The sequence below is a fragment of the Pelmatolapia mariae genome, linkage group LG22 (genome assembly GCF_036321145.2).
Source record: "Pelmatolapia mariae isolate MD_Pm_ZW linkage group LG22, Pm_UMD_F_2, whole genome shotgun sequence".
NCBI classification, from domain to species: domain Eukaryota; kingdom Metazoa; phylum Chordata; class Actinopteri; order Cichliformes; family Cichlidae; genus Pelmatolapia; species Pelmatolapia mariae.
The window spans coordinates 16,169,031-16,187,530 of NC_086245.2; the positions used below are offsets into that span (position 1 = coordinate 16,169,031).

General features: G+C 38.9%; 1 protein-coding gene across 4 annotated transcripts in view; it reads left to right on the forward strand.

Moving 5' to 3' along the window:
- Positions 1-18,500, forward strand: part of csmd3b (CUB and Sushi multiple domains 3b) — a 392,628-nt gene that overhangs the window by 252,551 nt on the left and 121,577 nt on the right. For all 4 annotated transcript variants that reach the window (XM_065470768.1, XM_065470769.1, XM_065470770.1 and 1 more), the window contains exons 10-12: positions 7,666-7,787; positions 16,903-17,006; positions 17,944-18,056. In XM_065470768.1, the coding sequence (XP_065326840.1) occupies positions 7,666-7,787; positions 16,903-17,006; positions 17,944-18,056 (339 nt within the window). The remainder of the gene's footprint in view (positions 1-7,665; positions 7,788-16,902; positions 17,007-17,943; positions 18,057-18,500) is intronic.

Genomic DNA, 18,500 nt, shown 5'->3' on the forward strand with positions numbered 1-18,500 from the left:
TCTGTTACTATCATCATTATTTGATACCTTTTTATTTTCTACCTTTGGCAGACTCTTTTTTTAACAGTCGGTAGCAGTGCAGCAGTAGGTGCTATATCAAAGAATATGGGGATTCTTCGGGCCTGTTACACTGAATACAAGTTCATGTGTGACTGCTTCATTTTGGTTCAGTTTTAGTTCTAGTGGAGATGTTTTCTCCCTGTCTTCACCTCCAACCAGTTGCGGCACATGGCTGCTCCTATCTAAACCTGTTTCTTCCTGAGGTTTCTTCCTCTTAAAAGGGAATTTTTTCTTCCCACTGCTGCCAATGACTTCATAGGTGGACATATGATTGTTGGGGTTTTCTCTGTGTTATTGTAGGGTCTTACCTCACAATACAAAGCACCTTGAGGCAGCTGTTGTTGGTGCTATATAAATTAAAAAGTGGCAAGAGGATCAGGAGGAGGAGCTCGAGTGGGTCTGCATTGTTAATAAAAGGGCTAATATGACAACAGCTGTAGTGATGATGTGTTTTTTAGGTGATGGTTGTCAAGGACAATCGGCTTACTTTATTTTGTGTATCATTTGTTTCTAATCGTAATTGAAATTCTTTATCCTTCGTGGTGAGAAAAAAATTGTTACAATGTTACAACTTCAGTAACATTATACAATGAACAATTTTTTTTATTGCAGCCAATTAAATTGAGGATAGTATGGGCTGGCCACAAAGTCAAGCACAGTCCAGCTGATTACAGCTGATTTCACCGCCTGTGGCATTAGCAAGCCACTTTGCAACCCACATCCACCAGAGCCACTCCTTTCAGTCTTGAATCTGTCTTAATGAGTGTCACATCTGCTCTGTTACGGACCAGGAGATCTTTCTGCTGCTCTCGCTGCATCCAGCTTTGTACATATGTGCATGGAATGGCAAGGAGGTCCCAGAACAGAGCCATCCAGCTAAATATAAACTACTGCAGATGGAAATAACAATCTTGTTTTGACTACAGTGCTCCTAAGTGGACTATATTTCTCTGTAATAAAGTAAACTCTAAACAACTGTGTAAACATGCAATTTGTGTGAGTTACAACTCCAACAGAATATCATCGAAAATTTAGTTCATATTCTGATAAACAAATTAATCTGTTAGGTTACCAACAGTGTTTGAAGAGATTCTCTGAGGTGGTGGAAATTCCAATTAAATTTTATTAAAAAATGCACCAGCCAACCAAAAAATCAGGCTCCAAATATATAAACACCACCCTGCACTGCTCTCCACTTTGGCGCCAGTGCATTCATTTTAAGCCACGCAATTATGAAACAGATGCAGGCGCAAAAATTTGTACTTGATCCCAATGAAAATGGCCCTATGCCTCTGTTTGCACCTCTGCTGGCAAAGGAGAGTTCAACAGGTACGCAAGTAAACATTTGAACCTCACGGAGAAAAGTGTCCCTCTTTAGGTTACTTTATTTCATCGTGTTGAACAAAATGGTGTGAGATAAGGGCCGTGTTTAACTGAACACAGCTCAGATTTGACCTTTACAGCCAACCAGCCAATAGCTAAAGTGGAAACTCATGAATAACATTGAGAGAGGCAATCTGTCAGGAAGCATCAAGCCAGCTGACTTATTAAAGGGTCACTCCTGTCAAACACTTAAATACAGCTAAATGTCTCTTTTGGAACATTATGTGGAAAATAAAGTGGTTGCAGAAATCTGCTCTCAGTATACCAACAGTATAACCACCAGAAAGAGGTTGATAGATATATATTTAAAAAAAAAAAAACAACAACAACTGCAAGATGGACACAGAACAGTAATCAGTTTATTAGATACAAAAGAACAAATACAAAACCAAATAAAAAAAAGTATAAAATAAGCCATCAAACTGCAATGTCCCTCTGTCCACCACTTTATGAGAGAAAGAGAGAGAAAGACTGAGAGAAAGAGGGAGTCAGTCCATGTGGCACCTTGATTAATGGACAGATGGCAAGGCCACTGAGCCAACTCTTTCTCTCTGTCTCTGTGTGTGTGAACTCCAGGGGTGTTCAGTTGATCTGCCTGAATATACTGACTCAATGAAGGGTGCTATATATCAGCTGGATAGACACAGACTCACATGCGCATATGTTGATTTCCAATAATAGAGAAGAAAAGGGGAAAAACCGTAATGCGCAGGCATTGCTCTGTATGTGTGTGTGTTTTTTTCTGTGTGCGTTAGTGTCTGTGTGTCTACCCAATTTTTTGTGTGTGTACCCATTAAAGCTCCAACCAGAACGAGGGCCTGTGGAACACTGCGTTCCAGCTTAATGATGTCATCAATCATTGTCTGTGTCCATTGGTCAATCTATCTGCTCCTGTAGGCAGCCTGTTAAAAGAGACAGTTTGACCATCCTGCAGAAACTTCTGATCTCTAATCTGACACAAACCTGATACAGATACAGCTTTTAAAAAATCGAATTTATACTCAAACTTGATAGATTTCTTAGTTGAGTAAAAACACTCCCAAATTGAAGTTTTTCCCTTTTTTCAATAAGAAAATGGCCCTGATTCTTTCCATGAAAAACAATTGAGAAGTCTGTTTTAGATTACCTGTGTCCTTGGTCAACTATGTCAACAATTAATCAAGTCACATTTATTTTACTAAGAAATTAGCTTTAGTCAGGATGTTTCCTCAGTTATCATAATCTAATTTGTAATCTTTATCTCATTATTAGGAAGAATTGAACTGTCTTGAATCTTTTCAGCTTTTCTTAACATGCTTAGCTCAGTATCAAATACTGGCACTGGTAATTTGGATTTTAGGCCTAGATAACAGTCAATGACCTTGGACAAATGTGTATTGTCCATTTGGTTGGCAAATGGTTGTTGGAGGTTGCTGGCTGCCGATATGTGAAACTGATCGCAAGAGTGCAATGCACCAAAAACTACCATGCCGTTGCTTTGGACACTAACAGATTCCTGCAGTTATGTTTTGTCATGTTTTGCATGGAAGATACCAACTTGTCAGTAAAGATTCGCTAACTACTTGATGAGCATTAGTGAATCCTGAAAAAGTGTTACACGAACCAGTTCACTTTCATAGTAAAAGTTGTGCCTTACCGCTGCAACCAGCATGTTTCAAAATCTCTGTTTCGCACTAGTTATAGTTTTAATGTCTCTCCACAACCATTGGCATGTGTTTACAGACAGGTAGATATCTTTCATGTAAACTACATGCAACCATATAAATCTGCCAGCAACCAAAATAATCACAAGTTTTTCAGTATTACCTCTTTGTGACCACTCTTTGCATTCTTTGCTTGTCGAGATTAAAGGGACCCACAAAGACTGAGAACAGCATCCCAACCTTCACTTAATGACTTGTTAAATGTTTAATGCTGCAGGCAGCTGATGTCATGGGGATACTGTCTTTTTACTGACAACAAGTCTTGAGGCAGCTGCAATAGCTCACAGGTAGAACACAGGTAAGACGCTTGTAAGCAATTTATGATGGACAGTGACTGGTTCCCGAGATCAAAGCTCAGTGTTCTTTGGTACTCCATAGTAAAAAGTTTACTTTAAACTGCCTGTGCACAATATGTAAGCCAAACTAATAGAAATTTAATGGTAAAGGTATAATTGTAAAAAAAAATCTGATTTGATATCTGATTTGGTTGTATTTTTTGTGTGACTTCTCTCTCATCCACTGCTCTTTATGCTGTCTTGCTGAGGCGCAGTGAGGTAGAGGGCCAGGCGGATAATTTGGAACTCTTAAGGGTTAAGTGTCCTTGGTATGCTTCAGCAGGTATAGCAGTATGGATGATTGAAGCTAAGCTTCCACTGTGGGGACGACTCACTAACCACAAAGGCCACCCTGCTGAGAAAGCAGAGTTATAGACCTCGAGTGTAAGGCAAATCAGTCTGGAGGAAGCTCTTTTGAGCCAAAATATTGTGAAGCTAAACAGTATTAAAATTCGAAAACATTCTCAGAGCAATGTTCCCAGTGCTTATGGGGTGCGTCAGTTATGCTCTGAATCCATAAAACAAAACTTTGGAGAGATGTTTGCAAGGGCGTTGGAGCTACACTATAGACTTTGGCAATGTGTTTCTTGCCTGGAACACCATTTAATTTTGGTTCACATCCCAATGGTTTATGTGGGTAAGCGTGTTTGTCTAAGTGTGATAGAGTGAGAGACAGAAAAAGAGAGGGAGAGTCCTGGGGGATTCTGCTTGATCTGAAAATATAAAAACAAAGTGTATATGTTGTTACACACACACACGTGCACACACACACACACTCCGTACTATTCCTGCCTAAAGCATTTACTTAACCACGCTCTTGATTTCAGCAATATGCATTTATCATCACTTTTTTCTTCTTTTTAATTTGATCTGCAGTTCATTATCGCTTCAATGATAGTGTGGCTCTTTTGGCTTTAAACCCTGTATACTGTGTGCCAGCATAAATAATTATGAGAGGAAGAGAAAGCGATACAGAGAAACACAGAGACAGACGTTCAACTTGCACACACTGACAGACATTACAATTGTGCTATTATAAATACATGTCAAATGTCTTCAATCCAGCATACTGTGTGTATGTTAACAGTGGGTCAAATGACAAATATGTTTTCTAAATAATGAAACATTTGAAATTAAAAACCCAGATATCTCTAGAAACCAGTTTTGTAATTTCACGAGGTTTTAGCTACCTTAAGCTCAGACACACTGGCAGGTGATATGGTTTCTGGTTGCCAATAATTTAATTAGATTTCTGATGGCTTGGTAAAACTGTTTTGCATAAAAATATATGAATATGTATAAATAGAAATTTGTATTTAAAATAAAATAATTTTTTCATACCTATATTCTACAAAACTGACTCCAGATCCGAAAGCTAAGATGCCAACCTCATACACACATATGCTGCAATGGTTTCCACCACCCATTTCTCACCTGTGGATCCCAAAACTCTGGGTGCAGACCTACTTCAAAGCAGCCATTCTGGCACAAAATAGCAGGTAAACACAGGTGTTAGTAATTGTAATAACGAAAGGTCATTTGTATTGTGGTACACAGTTTTAATTAATGTCATTAGCAACATCTGTGTTTACCTACTATTCCATGCAAAAATGGCTGCTTTAAAACAGGCTTATCAGATTGATTTTTATGGACTTTCGGTTCTGTCACACAGACTTTACGGCAAAGAAAGAACCATATCTTTCTCAGGTGTTAGGGAAGTACGAGGAAGAGAGCAAACACAGTTAAGATCATCGAAATTCAGGATTGTGTTGATGTGCAAGCGCAGTTAAGTAACAGTTTGCTGAGTTAGTATGTTAAATGTACAGGAATTTTCTTAATTGAGATATTGTGAAGAAATTATTATGTCAAATATCAATTTTAGTTGTTTAAAATATACAGTAAGTGAGTTTTTGTGAGTAACACTATGGGTTTGTTGTTGTAGCGAGTTAAAAATGGGGGGTGGAGGTGTAATTTTAGTTGCTTTAAGCTCAACACTGGAAAATAGTTTTATCTACAACAACATGTAAAATGTATATGATCATCATATGGGTCATATTTCAATTATTTACTAGGAACTTAAAACATGATGAGACCTTTACAAGAGTTTAGTGCAGTAGAAAATATAACAATTGGCTCTGACAAGTAGTACAAAGTAGTATTAAATGGAAATATATATCAGCACAGCGCCCCACTGCTAGGTGAAACGTCCAAAAGACACAGGAAGAGAAAGCAAGAAATATAGGTATGAAAGGTAATGAAGAGACACTGAGAACAAATGATAGAGCATTATGTAAATCATGAGCTACATTCAATGGCTCATAAAGGGACTAAGACATGAAAATAAAAGACCTGGAGAGACAGACCGAGAGAAAGACAGACAGATGCAGGCTGAGAGACAGATGGAGTTCAGCGTAAGTTATGCGATGTTAGCTCCTCTGGTAATTCTGGTGATAAGTCTCTCTGTGCGCTATTGCTATAGCAACATCATGCCCGTTTTGCTGTGGGCACGGTGATGGGCTGGCCATTCGTTCAGGACACGCTGATTGAGCTGTCAGTGCACTCGCAAACACGAACTTACACACAAGTCACGAGACATTCAGATAAATCATTTCTCACGCGCAACCCTAGCGTGCACACACGTTCACAAACACACTTTATCTCTACATATCTATCAGTGTATAAACTGCTGTGAGCTAAACACTAGAGCAGGTCAGCTGAGGATGCTATGAGAATTAGAGAAACACGAAACAACTGGGTATGGTCATGCGGGACTCTTGCAAAGATCTCGTCGACAGTAAGACACAGAAACATAGAAACAGAAAAGAACTATATAAGGTTGTCTCTAAGGGGTGTTGTACTTGTTCTGACACTCTCCTACAGCACTTCACGGTTACAGTCCATTACACACACACAAAAGCACAAAAAGACCCGTAGACAAACATGTTGTGGCTCTTATTCTTTTATTTGTCCCTTTCCTTCATTCTGACCACCGAGTTACAGTTGGGAGTGGGCTTTTGTCTGAGAGTATTTGAAAGTTTCCATTTGTAAGGATCTATATTAACTCAATTATTTTGCAATGCTAGGTGCATTTGTCTCTTGTGCAGTGCGTGTCAATATAAGCTCGGCTGAATACGTACATTTGTCGCCCGCTTCTAAAATGAGACCGTCGCGTTTAAGCGTTGATGCTTATTCTTTTGTTTTAGGGGTTTGTGAGCACGTGTGTGTGTGTGTGTGTTTGTGTTTGTGCGGCTGTTAACTGTACGTATTCTTATGGCCTGCCACTGAACAAACTAATTAAGGAACAAACGGTGCTTCAAACCAACCAGAAAATTACCTCCCAACTCTAACAGGACGACCCAAGGACAGACAAGCAGGTTCTCTATCACATCTAGTCAGAACACAAAGCCTAATAAAGGCTTAGTGGGTTTATCGAACACCTAGCATGTGTCATTTTCAACACTTCACTAAGTGTAACTTCAGCATTAGTGTTCGAGTTTGTAAGGGGTTCCAGCACAGGCACTGACTAAAATAAGTAGTAAATTTCTTTGGCTCAGCAGAGAGAATCTCCACTTTACACTTTCATACCTCTGGTTGACTTTTTTCACCTCTTTTTTTTTAGTTTCTTTTTTTTTTAAGACAGACTGTAATTATAACACCTGTAGTAAAGCGAAGTTGTTGACTTTCAGCAAATTGCAGGTGAATGTATCTGTCACTCAATACTACAGTTCTAGCTAATCCTGTGGTATTTCACACCCAATAGCTTCCAATTAAGCACTGTTATCCAGGGAGATGTTGCTGGCAATATCAATACCATCTATGTGACCTTCTGTTCCTCTTTCTGTACCTGTCTGCACTTGACTCATTTCTTCTTTCCCCTTTCTGCTCTTCTCTTTCCTTTCTGTCACAGTACTTCTTCCTTGCATCTCTCAGCTGTGCTAAATTCACTTTAATTGTTCTCTTCTAAACTTCAGCTGTTACCCACAGTTGTTACACTTTTGCTGCAGGCTGTATCCTGAGTATGTCTGGCTAAACATCACCTAAATGGTTTAATTATAAAGCTAATTGTCACTCTTTTGTTGTGTGGTGACTCAACAGCCTACAATTACTGTTGCTAATACCAATATTAATGCTTCAGTTGCTTTTAAAACAATGACATTATGTTTTGTTTTGTTTTCTCTCCACAGTCAAGACTTGTGGCAGTAATCTTCAGGGGCCATCAGGAACCTTTACATCTCCCAACTTCCCAATTCAATATGAGAACAACGCACAGTGTGTGTGGATAATTACTGCCTCAAATCCCAATAAGGTAAGTCTTCATTTTGAATCTATCGCTGTCAAATTCTCAAATTCAAATTTAGTCTGAAGAGAGATCAATTAATTCCAAAACACATATATCAAAGTGCATCACTGGTAGTACACAAACTCACTTTAACCATAGAGACATATTGCCTGTACATGTAGTTAGAGAAAAAGTAATAAGTAAAATAGTTCCTACTTTCTAATTGTAGAGTTCATTATAAAGCAATTTAAGTCAGCAAGCACACTTGGAATACATTATTATTATGTGAAGAAGCAATACTTAGTATTGATGCTGTTTTTCTCTCTGCATACCCAAGCTAAATTTGGGGAAAACCCAGAGGTTTCAAGTTACAAAAGTGGAACTTGAAACCTCCAGGTTATAGGTTTGGTGTAATGGGGGCTTATGAAATGTTAAACAAGCAACAGCAGCACCAACGCAGCCAGGAGTGAGAAGTGCATGCGAGCTGAAATTCTGCCTTACTGTAAAGAATTAGTGCTATGCAGAAGTATGTGGAGTATTGCAGCCTAACAGCACAGCCCAAGTTTCCTTCCTGAACCAGCTTGAAGGTTTCGCTCCATTTGAATTTCATGCATTCGCTTTAATTTTAATTGATATAAATCAGCAGTTCTTACAAGCATTTACAAAGTTGGTTTAGAAGCATTTTTGCATAATTGAAATGGGTTGATGATAATTCACGTAGGAGGTGTTGTAAATTATATGCCAGTCAAAGCATGTCCGTATTTGATTCTGTGTGATTGGTTAATCCCGCAAAGGGGCAGACGATAGGTTGGAGGTTAGATGGATATCTGCCATTGGCCGCTTTATGTCCCACGAGAAATCTGATTGGTATTCAGACACACATCCTTATTCGACTCGGGGCTCTGTTGTGACCACTCTGTCGTCAATGGCAACACCTGCGTCAGCACAATAGGGACGAACAAACACATACACGCATGCACACACACACTTACATATATAACTGCTCAAACACACACTGCATATTGTTTTTGAGACGGGAACACACACACATACACACACACACACACACACAGTCACTTTGTTGGTGCTCAGAACCTTTCTGTCTCTCTCTCTCTCCCCCCTGCTCTCACACACAGTGCTCTCTGTCACTGCCCAAGGCCTCTGGTTTATGGTCTAAAGCAATACATTCTCTGTTGAAGGCTATACTGTGTAGGTGACAGTTGAAGGCTACAACACTAAGGCCATTTGGACCCTTTGTGTTTCAGGTGTGTGTGTAAATGTGCGACACATGTTAGAGGTGTGAAAATTACTGTATATCTATTGTATGATAAATGATAATGGATATTGCCAAACACGTAAACCTAAATGAAGACGAGATGAAGTAAAGCAGAAAAACATTTTATAGCCCTTTATCTCAAAGGACTTTACAGGCCGTGCCTCGTAATGTATTGTAGTGTTCCACGCCACATCACGTACAAGCCATGCACCATCCTAAATATATATAACGTCTTTTATCCCACTACATCATATATGCTATATGCCATACTGAATCACAGACCACACAGCACCACATGGTACACATGTTTTTTTTATGACACTACATCACACCAGAGGTCTTCAGGGGATTATATATTTATACAGTACGTGCCATGAAGAGACAGACATCCATTCAGAACAAACCCAATGTTTGTGCATCGAGACGTATACCACACAGACCACATTCCTGGTAAAAAAAAAAAAATGTTTTCCTTTTGCCCAAGGAATATTAAACATTATAGGTAAATACTGTATAACAATACTGCATAGCAGAGCAATTTAAATGATTCTAAAGCTGAAGAGCCTTCAAAGTCAGTACAACAGAGTGGGTTAGATCGTAGTACAAACTGCTGGTATCTCATCCCAAAAACAACTTTAAAACATGAACTAAGCCTGAAATTGACTTCCTCATATTGCAGTCTACCAGTTATCCATAGTTTTTGAAATCTAAGGTTTAAACTAGAACCTGTGGTTATATTTCTTTATATATATATTTCTTTATACAACCACAGGTCCTACCTGTCTTTGAATTTGTCTAATACAGTACATACAGTAGAGACTTGTTAGGTCCAGATAGCAAAGCAAGAGAGAAAGAATCGGCCTGGCAAAGACTGACAAATCCTTGTCTGCCCACAACTCTTCTCTCGCCTTCATTTATTTTTCATCTGCCTTGGTGAATTGTGTGGACATGTAAAGCTAATAGGATTCAAATTATTAATATGAAAAAAAAAACTCGGTTGTGGATTAATATCTTGTCAGACTTTTTAAATGCTATCAGATAACTGTCATTGCTTTTCATTGTCACCGCTCTGAAGTATGTTTTGAAAATAAAAACAAAAATAATAGTGTTGGTTAATCTGGCAGATCAATTTCAAAGGCATTTAGATTTTTTTTAAAAAATACAACAAGGTCTAGAAGATTTTTTTTTTTGCCAAATAAAAGCAAATAATGAAAATGTGATTTAAGTGCAGGCTTCAATTTAAGGGTTCTTACAAAATTAGACATTGCCCCCTATTTTCAGAGGCTCAAAATTAATTGGAGAAACTAGCAAAATTTAAAATATAAGGATTATTTTGATACTTGGATTAAAATCCTTTGCAGTCAGTGGCTGTGTGAAGCCTACAGCCGATGAACATCACCAAATGTGATGTTTCCTCCTGTAAGATGCTCTGCTAGACCTTTACTGCAGCAATCTTCCACTGCTGCTTATGGTTTATGGGGCTTGTGGGTCTCTCTGCCTTCAGTTTTGTATTTAAGAACCGAAAAGCATGCTTTATCGGGTTGAGATCAGCCCAAGAGCTTCTGCCTTGAAAGCTCTTGAGTCAGTACTGTGGAACGCTGTCTGGTCCGTTTTGCAGATTTTGGCTGAATCAGAGTAGAGAGTGTAGCATGTATCATTAGCAGCTATGCAAGCCCATACTATAATGTAGCCTCCACCATGTTTGACATGTATTTTTGTGTGGTTTCTGTAATTAGCATTTTCATTCCTTCTCCACCATTTTTTTCTTTTTATAATCATAGATGCAGTTTACAGAGTGATCTTGGTTTCACATGTCTAAAGTTGTTTTTGGGGGGAGGTGGTTTCAGCCCAGGACAGGCTTAGAGAATTCTACAGTCATCGACTTTAGTTGCCTTCTGTGGTCTTTCAGGGATTTGAATGTTGCTGAGTGGGCAGGTGCACTTCTTCTTTGTAGAAATGTACTAGATTGTTAATTTGGCCACTTCTTACATTTTTTTCCTTTGTCTCTGATGGGTTTGTTTGTCTTATTCAACCCAATGTTAGCTCCAAATCTCTTTGGACCTCGTTCGAAGAATTCCAGTGTAAAGCTACAGATACAAGTTCAACTTCAGATCTTTTACCTGCTTAATTTGTCATGGAATAATAATAATAATTATTATTATTATATCATTTGGCCATTAAAGCTGAAAGTCTCTGCTTCAATCACATCTTGACTATTGGATTTAGATATTATAATATAATGTTTTGGTATTTCACAAAAAAAGGGTGTATACTGTATCTCACTGTCAAGAAAGTTGGTAATAATCTACTTTAAACGTTATGTTAAAAAATAAAATAAATAAGTAAAACACACTACCACACTGCCCAGGATATTGATCTGCAATTACTGCAGTCACTTTCTCTAGTTAAGGCTGCGCTCACAGTTGGTGTTGAGCACATTTCAGTTAGTGTTTGTAAGTTCCCGTTGGTTTAGGAATTCACATTCTGCATGCTTCAGATGTTTAGTGACAACAGGAAATTGCAGATCCAGAGAAGCATCTCGTCGAGTAAAAGGTAATTTACCAGTCCAAAAGCAGGCTTACATATGTCGGGCAGGTGGCAGAGGCAAGCACACAGTTGGGAACTGGCAGGTAAACAACAGGTAATGGGCAAAAATGACTGTGACAGAATGGGAGCAGTGATGATCTGGTGTACTGGCAGTAAAAATCTGTTCTCAATTAGGGAGCTGATGTGGCAACGAGGGGCAACTTAGCAAACAGGACAGTAGTAGGTTGATCTCAGTGTGAGGGAAGGCAACAACAGAACCCCAAACTCCTTAAAAGAGAGGCAGTCTGAGACTCACAAGAGCAAGAGGGTGTAGCCAACATAACACGTTCCAAACAAGGGAATAGTCCTGTCTCTACAGCAAGTAGAATATCTCTTTTTTTTTATTACTTCTACACATCTCTGCCTGTTTCAACTTGTACTCTTTCTCTCATTCGTCCTGCCTCTTCCTTCTCTTTGTCTCTTTTTTACACTGCCCACTCTCCTCCTCCTTAACTCCCAGAGGCACTGTCCTCAGAATTACCCAGATTCTTCATTAAAGAGCTCAAGCTGAAACCATCAAATTACTACTGAGAAAGAGAGAATACAGCGAGTGAGGAGGGCACTTGAGGGGAAAAATCTGTTTTTCACTGTTTCCCTCCTATCTCTTTCTCCATTGCGCAAATTCACACAGATTCTCACAGAGGTGCCTTCTCATACTCTGAAGGTAAAGAGACATAGTTTCCAAAGCTCTCCCACTCTTCTTCTCTCCCGATCTTTGCAAGCCCCATTCCCTCCATCCTTCTCCTTCTCTGCCTATACACCACCCTCTCCCTCTCAGGTTAAGTGTTAATGGGGTTCTATAGCTCTCTGATGTTATTGCTTCATTTAGTTTTGGCAGAATGAGCCTTTAGAGCCAATTCATTCTCTCCTGTTCTCATTTAACCTTGGGGATGGTAGGACAGCATGCCCATTACTAGACTTCTCTTCTCTTCTCTTCTCTTCTCTTCTCTTCTCTTCTCTTCTCTTCTCTTCTCTTCTGTATTTTCTCCATCATTTGGTTTCTCCTCCTCCTTGAATTTCCATATCCTTCCAAATGATAGTAGGAAAGAAGTGTTTTGATTTGCTCATATCGCAAATCAAAACACTTCTTTCTTACTATCATGTGGTCATGATGCAGGAGATTGGATAAAACTCTTCACATACTGTAGGTGCTTAGCTATCTTTTAGTCTTTTCACGATAGCTGGACACATACCTAAAACAGAAGCCGTTTACATTATAAAGTGTGTGCTGGGTTTCTGTGGCCCGATTCACATTTGCATGCACAGTCTAATGCATAACACATGGATACAAGATGACTACTGCAGTGCTGCGATGATGAATATTTAGTTAGCACCCCTATGATAAACACAAAGGAAGTGCATGCAAGGGCATTCAATTCAAAGACAGGAAGGAATTGTTTTAGGTAGATTTTCCATTAATAGTGTAGGCATTAAATTCAAAAATGCCCTGCAGGCTTAAAAAAAATCAGACATACACTGAAGCTAGTAGGCAAAGAGAAAAAAACACTCCACTCATTTTCTGTCATTAAAATGGTATGCTTCTGCATCTTCCTGACGGGATGAACAGCATAGCACTTTTAAGGGCTCAGGTTAAAAATGTTAAACATTTATCATAGGAGAACTGTGATTCTAATGCTTTCTATAGTTCAGTAGTTGCATAGCAACAGTAAGGGGCAGGCACAGCCTTTCCCACTAGTTCCTGTTCAGAGTTGGTATCTGGAAAGGATGCACCTGGCAGTCCAAGCTGAAAAAAGTATAAGTAAGGGGCAAAACACTGAGTAGTCTCGGACTTTAACCATCAGTCTTCATCAGCTGCATCCCAGGTCTCATCACAATGGCACGATTTATACTGGAGAAGCACATTCAAGGGGAGCGTGTTGATCAGGGTTTATGGTAATGCTGTCACAGACAATCTTTTATTCCCCAGCCCTGTCAATGCCCGCTTTACATCACCGGCTGAGTCACTCACCAGGTGTTTCACATATTCCTAGTGTAACTATATCTTCAAAGTATCTTAAGATCTTTTATGGTATAAGTAGGGAGGAGCTTCGCTCACCTCATTGTCTCCACGACAACCAAAGGAAGTGCTTTATCAAGCAGAAATCCAATTCTGTCGCCTCATTGGCTAAAGGCCATAGACGGATAGAAGGAAGACATGCAGCAGCCAATTAGAGAGAGATAGAGAGGGCGGTAGAGAGAGAGAGAAAGAGAAAAGCGGGAGAGATAGCTAGTGAAAAAAGAGCGACAGAGAGATGGATGTTTGCATGAACACCAACCAATTAGAAGAGAGGGGAAATATGTGGAGTTTTCAGCTTCATCTATCATAAACACAAACTGAGCACACTAAAAGTAAAAAGGAACACACACATAAACACTGACCCTCACATTCCCACTAATGAGGTTCCAGTCGAAGCCGACTTCAGTGCAGCATTCATAGATGCATAAACGTAAGTGCATGCATGGATTCAGTGCAATGTGCTTATGGCTTAGCTGTTTAATGCTGTGTGAACTGTGCTGATGTGTCATTAGGGCATTCTGTAAAGGACATATACAACAAGACAGAACAACTTTAATGGAACACTCCTTATACAGTACATTTCGGAATGAGGTATTTTCTGAAGCAAAGCTTTGTTACCTACAGCAAACTAAGCAAAAGGCGTTATTTGTAGCATTTCTGCTAATCGATGCCGTTGTTGCCCTCAGCCTTCAAACTTTTTGTATCTGCTTGTTGGCCTGATTCATAGTTATTTCACCTACTTGGGATAGAAGGATTGTTTAAACCCACTCACTATACCAATTATTTGGTAGTATACTCTCATCATTCACTTTTTTTGACTGTAAGCACTATAAAAATTGGAGGCACACACACACAGAAATATAGCGTGAAAGACAATACAGTAATGACAGCTCCCAGCTTACTTCATGAGCTATCAATCTGTGAATGTTGTGTGTGGAGCACTGCAACTACGATTTCATTTTCACTTGTCTCTGGCATGCACTGAACAAGTGAAACCCACTCACTTTGAATTCTCTATGCACATTTGGATGTGTTTCTTTGCTGTGCCTAGTAAGTTTCAAGATTTTTCCTTTTTATCTGAAACCTGCTGTGGAAAGCTTTTGGTAATCTCTGATCATTTAACTCAAAATCAAAATATATCTATAAAGCACTCCCATTATTTTTCCACCATTTGCATTTGATAGACCCGTACTTGTTGCTGTCAAATTAATCGTCTCCAGTGCCCAGTACCACATCGTCTATACTTTCAACACTGCACTAGAATGGCATCCACACATTATTGCAGGTGCAAAAGAAAAAGGAAAAAAAACTTTTCCCATAAAGTTTGTAAGCTCTTGAACAGTGTTTCACTTATGGAAAGTCATTCAGCTATGTCAGCAACCATTTGCGATGTTAAAAGTGCACAACATGACTTTTAAGTATTGTGATCATCATGATTATCCTTGTAAAAGCACGATCTGATGTTGTCTTTCTATAAAATCTGTACAAACAGTCACATAAATGCGGCTGTTACTTCTCAGATTTGCTGCTGTGCTGAGAACCTGCTTTGAGTTCATGAGAATACGGCGATAAGTGTGTGTGAATATGGCGACTGTGTAATCAGAGCAATAGATACAGTAATCTCCACAAAGCCTGTGCCTGTCTGTTTCTGTGTGTCTGTGTACATGCTTTCCAGAGAGATTTTAACAGGTTTGTAGGTAATGCTTTAATCCAATCTGCTGCCTCACATACTGATAAGACTGAGTCAGCACCTTGAGCAGTGGGCAGATTGTTGCTTCATCTTTGTATACACTCTTGCTTATTTCATTTCCGGTGAAATCGGGTGATGGTGCTGTTAGGCTTTCCCAGTTTTTTTTGGTATATTTTGGTATGTCTATATTAGTTGTTGTCAGTCAAAAGATAACTTTACTTGCTTGTGGCAGAAGAAGTAAAGCAAGTATTAAATGGCAAAAAAATGAACCCCATAAACTAAAACAAATCAGGTGACACCAAAGGGCTAGCCACTATTTATGCTCTCTCCCTTTTCATAAATTCGTAGGCTAAAGTTGCATAAAGAATGAACTGTTTCCATTCAGCATGCACAGTAGTGGTGTCATGTTTCTGGTGTTTAAATTGTGTAGTGAAGGGAAAAAGAGAACTGTATTGACGTCTTACCTAAACGTAATAAATATACAGAGTTGTTGAGCGTGCCGATATGCATGCAAATATGCTTAGTGCTAACATACCAGCATACAGGAAAATAAGACCTGCGCGATGCATTTGGTTGCCTTTGAAGTGCTCCAGCAGAATATTCATTCTGGAAATCTGGAAATTCCTCACAAGGAGAGAAAAAGAGCAGGGCTGAGGTTTCAGTCTTCCCCTGAGGGTCAAGTCAGAATTTTAGTTTGAAATATTCCACCACTGTACTTTGCTAGCATCAAAGATGTGCTCATTATTACCCCCATTTCCTCTCTTCCTCTGTCCTCTCCTCTTCCATCTGCCTCCATCTTCTTCATTCTCTCTATCAACCCTCCCCCCATTCTCTCTTCTCTTTTGCCAAATGTGCTTCTCTCTGGTCTTAGATGAAACAGAAAGTGTTGGTTTAATAATTCCTGATCAGAGTTTTGAGCTGTGTGCTGCTACTCACTGCTTCAAGTGTACAGCAGAGGTGTTACTTGCGTCTTCCCTCCTCATCGTGCGATACTGAATGAAATCATGCCTCATTGTGTGATGCATGAATGAATTCTAATGATTCATGTACAGTATGCTCAGGTATAACTCAGAGACAGAGATGACTTTAATGTCATCACAGGTAGTCTTAACATGGTCTTAACAAGTCTTAACATGGCAAGATACAATATGTAACCTTTTGCAGCATGATTTAGCTCACGCTAGTTTTAGGACAGCTACAAAAGTGTAGATTAAAATTTTTAATGCAATTTGTCAAAAAATGCAATTATAACCAGATCAAGATCAAATCCACCATTTTCAAAATGATTGTGGAATTTTTTGAGCCAAAGGTTTTACTGGTATAAAACTGAAATTTTAGGAAACACAGCTCAGTGCGATGACCTCCAAACCGATTCTTGTTTAGCCGGAATCAATAACCACGTTCCTTACTGGGTGCTGAGATTTCTGAACTTTGCTTCTTTTTCTTCTTATTATTGTTGATTAAGTAGCCCTGATTTAAAAAAATAAAGTTATATATTACTGCTTGACTTGTGTTGGAATAATAACTCACATGTATGTGAATATGCTTGTTTTTTCATGCATGTCAACTTTAGGTCATCCAGATCAACTTTGAAGAGTTTGACTTAGAGATTGCCTATGATACTCTAACTATTGGAGATGGAGGGGAGGTAGGAGATCCTACGACTATTCTACAGGTGTAAGTATTATACTATAAACTGACATACTTTTGCACTTGCTTTCGACATATCCAGAGATCAGTGTATATTACAGTACTTTTTTGTAATTTTAAGTGAAGAATGGTTGTCCAGGCTTTCTGAAGCTATCCCTGAAGAAATTACATGAAAGCTTGGCTAAGAGAGTTCAGGCTTTGCAGAGCAATAAAGTTGCTCATGCCAAATATTTGGTTTCTGTTTGTACCTTGTGTACTGCATTCCCATGTATGTTTGCACATGTTTCAATAAATCACTGCACCTAGTTGCCATTTTACTAGTAAAATATAAAAAATGAAGGGTTACTTGAAATCTTTCCACAATATATCTATATTATAAGTAAATATCACTGATATGTAGCGATACAGAGACCAGCTGTGCAAATAAGCAGCAGTGCTCTATGAGAATAATCAATGAGAAAGGTACTTTTTGTCTTTTGCTTTGTCATTTTTTATTCTGGGCTTGATGCAAAGCGTCAGCGTCCACCTAAGTCAGAAATGTCTATCTCTTTGGCATAAAATAATTTGATCATAAAACAGAAATCAGCATTGTCTACCACTGTTCTTGAATTTGTAAAATGTAGTGCCCACAAAGATAACAGTGCCAGACCTTTTACAAAGTGGGTGATTATGGTTCACTTTGTAGATGGCCACTGTTAGCTTTTGATTATAAACGGGACTGGCACTCTGAAAAAAGGTTGCATAGCATTAGAGTCCTCAAAGCAGTTTGCCATACTCAGGCAGGATTCTGCAAAACCAAAGCAAAGCACTGAACTCCAGTGCAGTATGTTCCAGCAATTTGTTCACACTCAGAGAATCACTTGAGAATTTGATTATAGCTATGATTGCAGTGATGAAAATGATACTTTTTTATAGTAGTAATTATGGTGACAGTGATTTAATAGCAGTGCGTTTTGTGCTCCAGCCTATCAGGTAGCTTTGTTCCTGACCTGATAGTCAGCATGACCCACCAGATGTGGCTCCACCTACAGTCAGACGAGAGTGTCGGATCTATCGGCTTTAAAATCAACTATAAAGGTAAGTAATGAGCATGTGTTTGTTTTTGTAGGAGAGAAAAAGAGAAGGAAACTGTGTGAATTAGATGCATTTAAATAACTTGTAAAGACATTTTCAAACTTGTCAGACTATGTGTTTGTATACCAAGGATGAGATGGCAAAAAAACCTCAGTTTTTACCTGTTTATTTTATATTGGTAATGTTGAGCACACCTGCTCCACATCAAACAGTAAAACACAGGGTGGCACCATCTTTAATCACATGTTGTTGCTTACATGAAAAAAAAATATGAAGATGATATCAAGTTGATAAACTAGTAACCATTATAAGTCTGTGGGTTGTACATTTTGCCCTGGCATTGCTCTTTTTATGGCTCAATAACATTTTGCATTGGATATGTTGCATGTAACACAGTGTGACTTTGCAAGTAATTTTGATATCTCATCACTTGCATCGACTCTATCA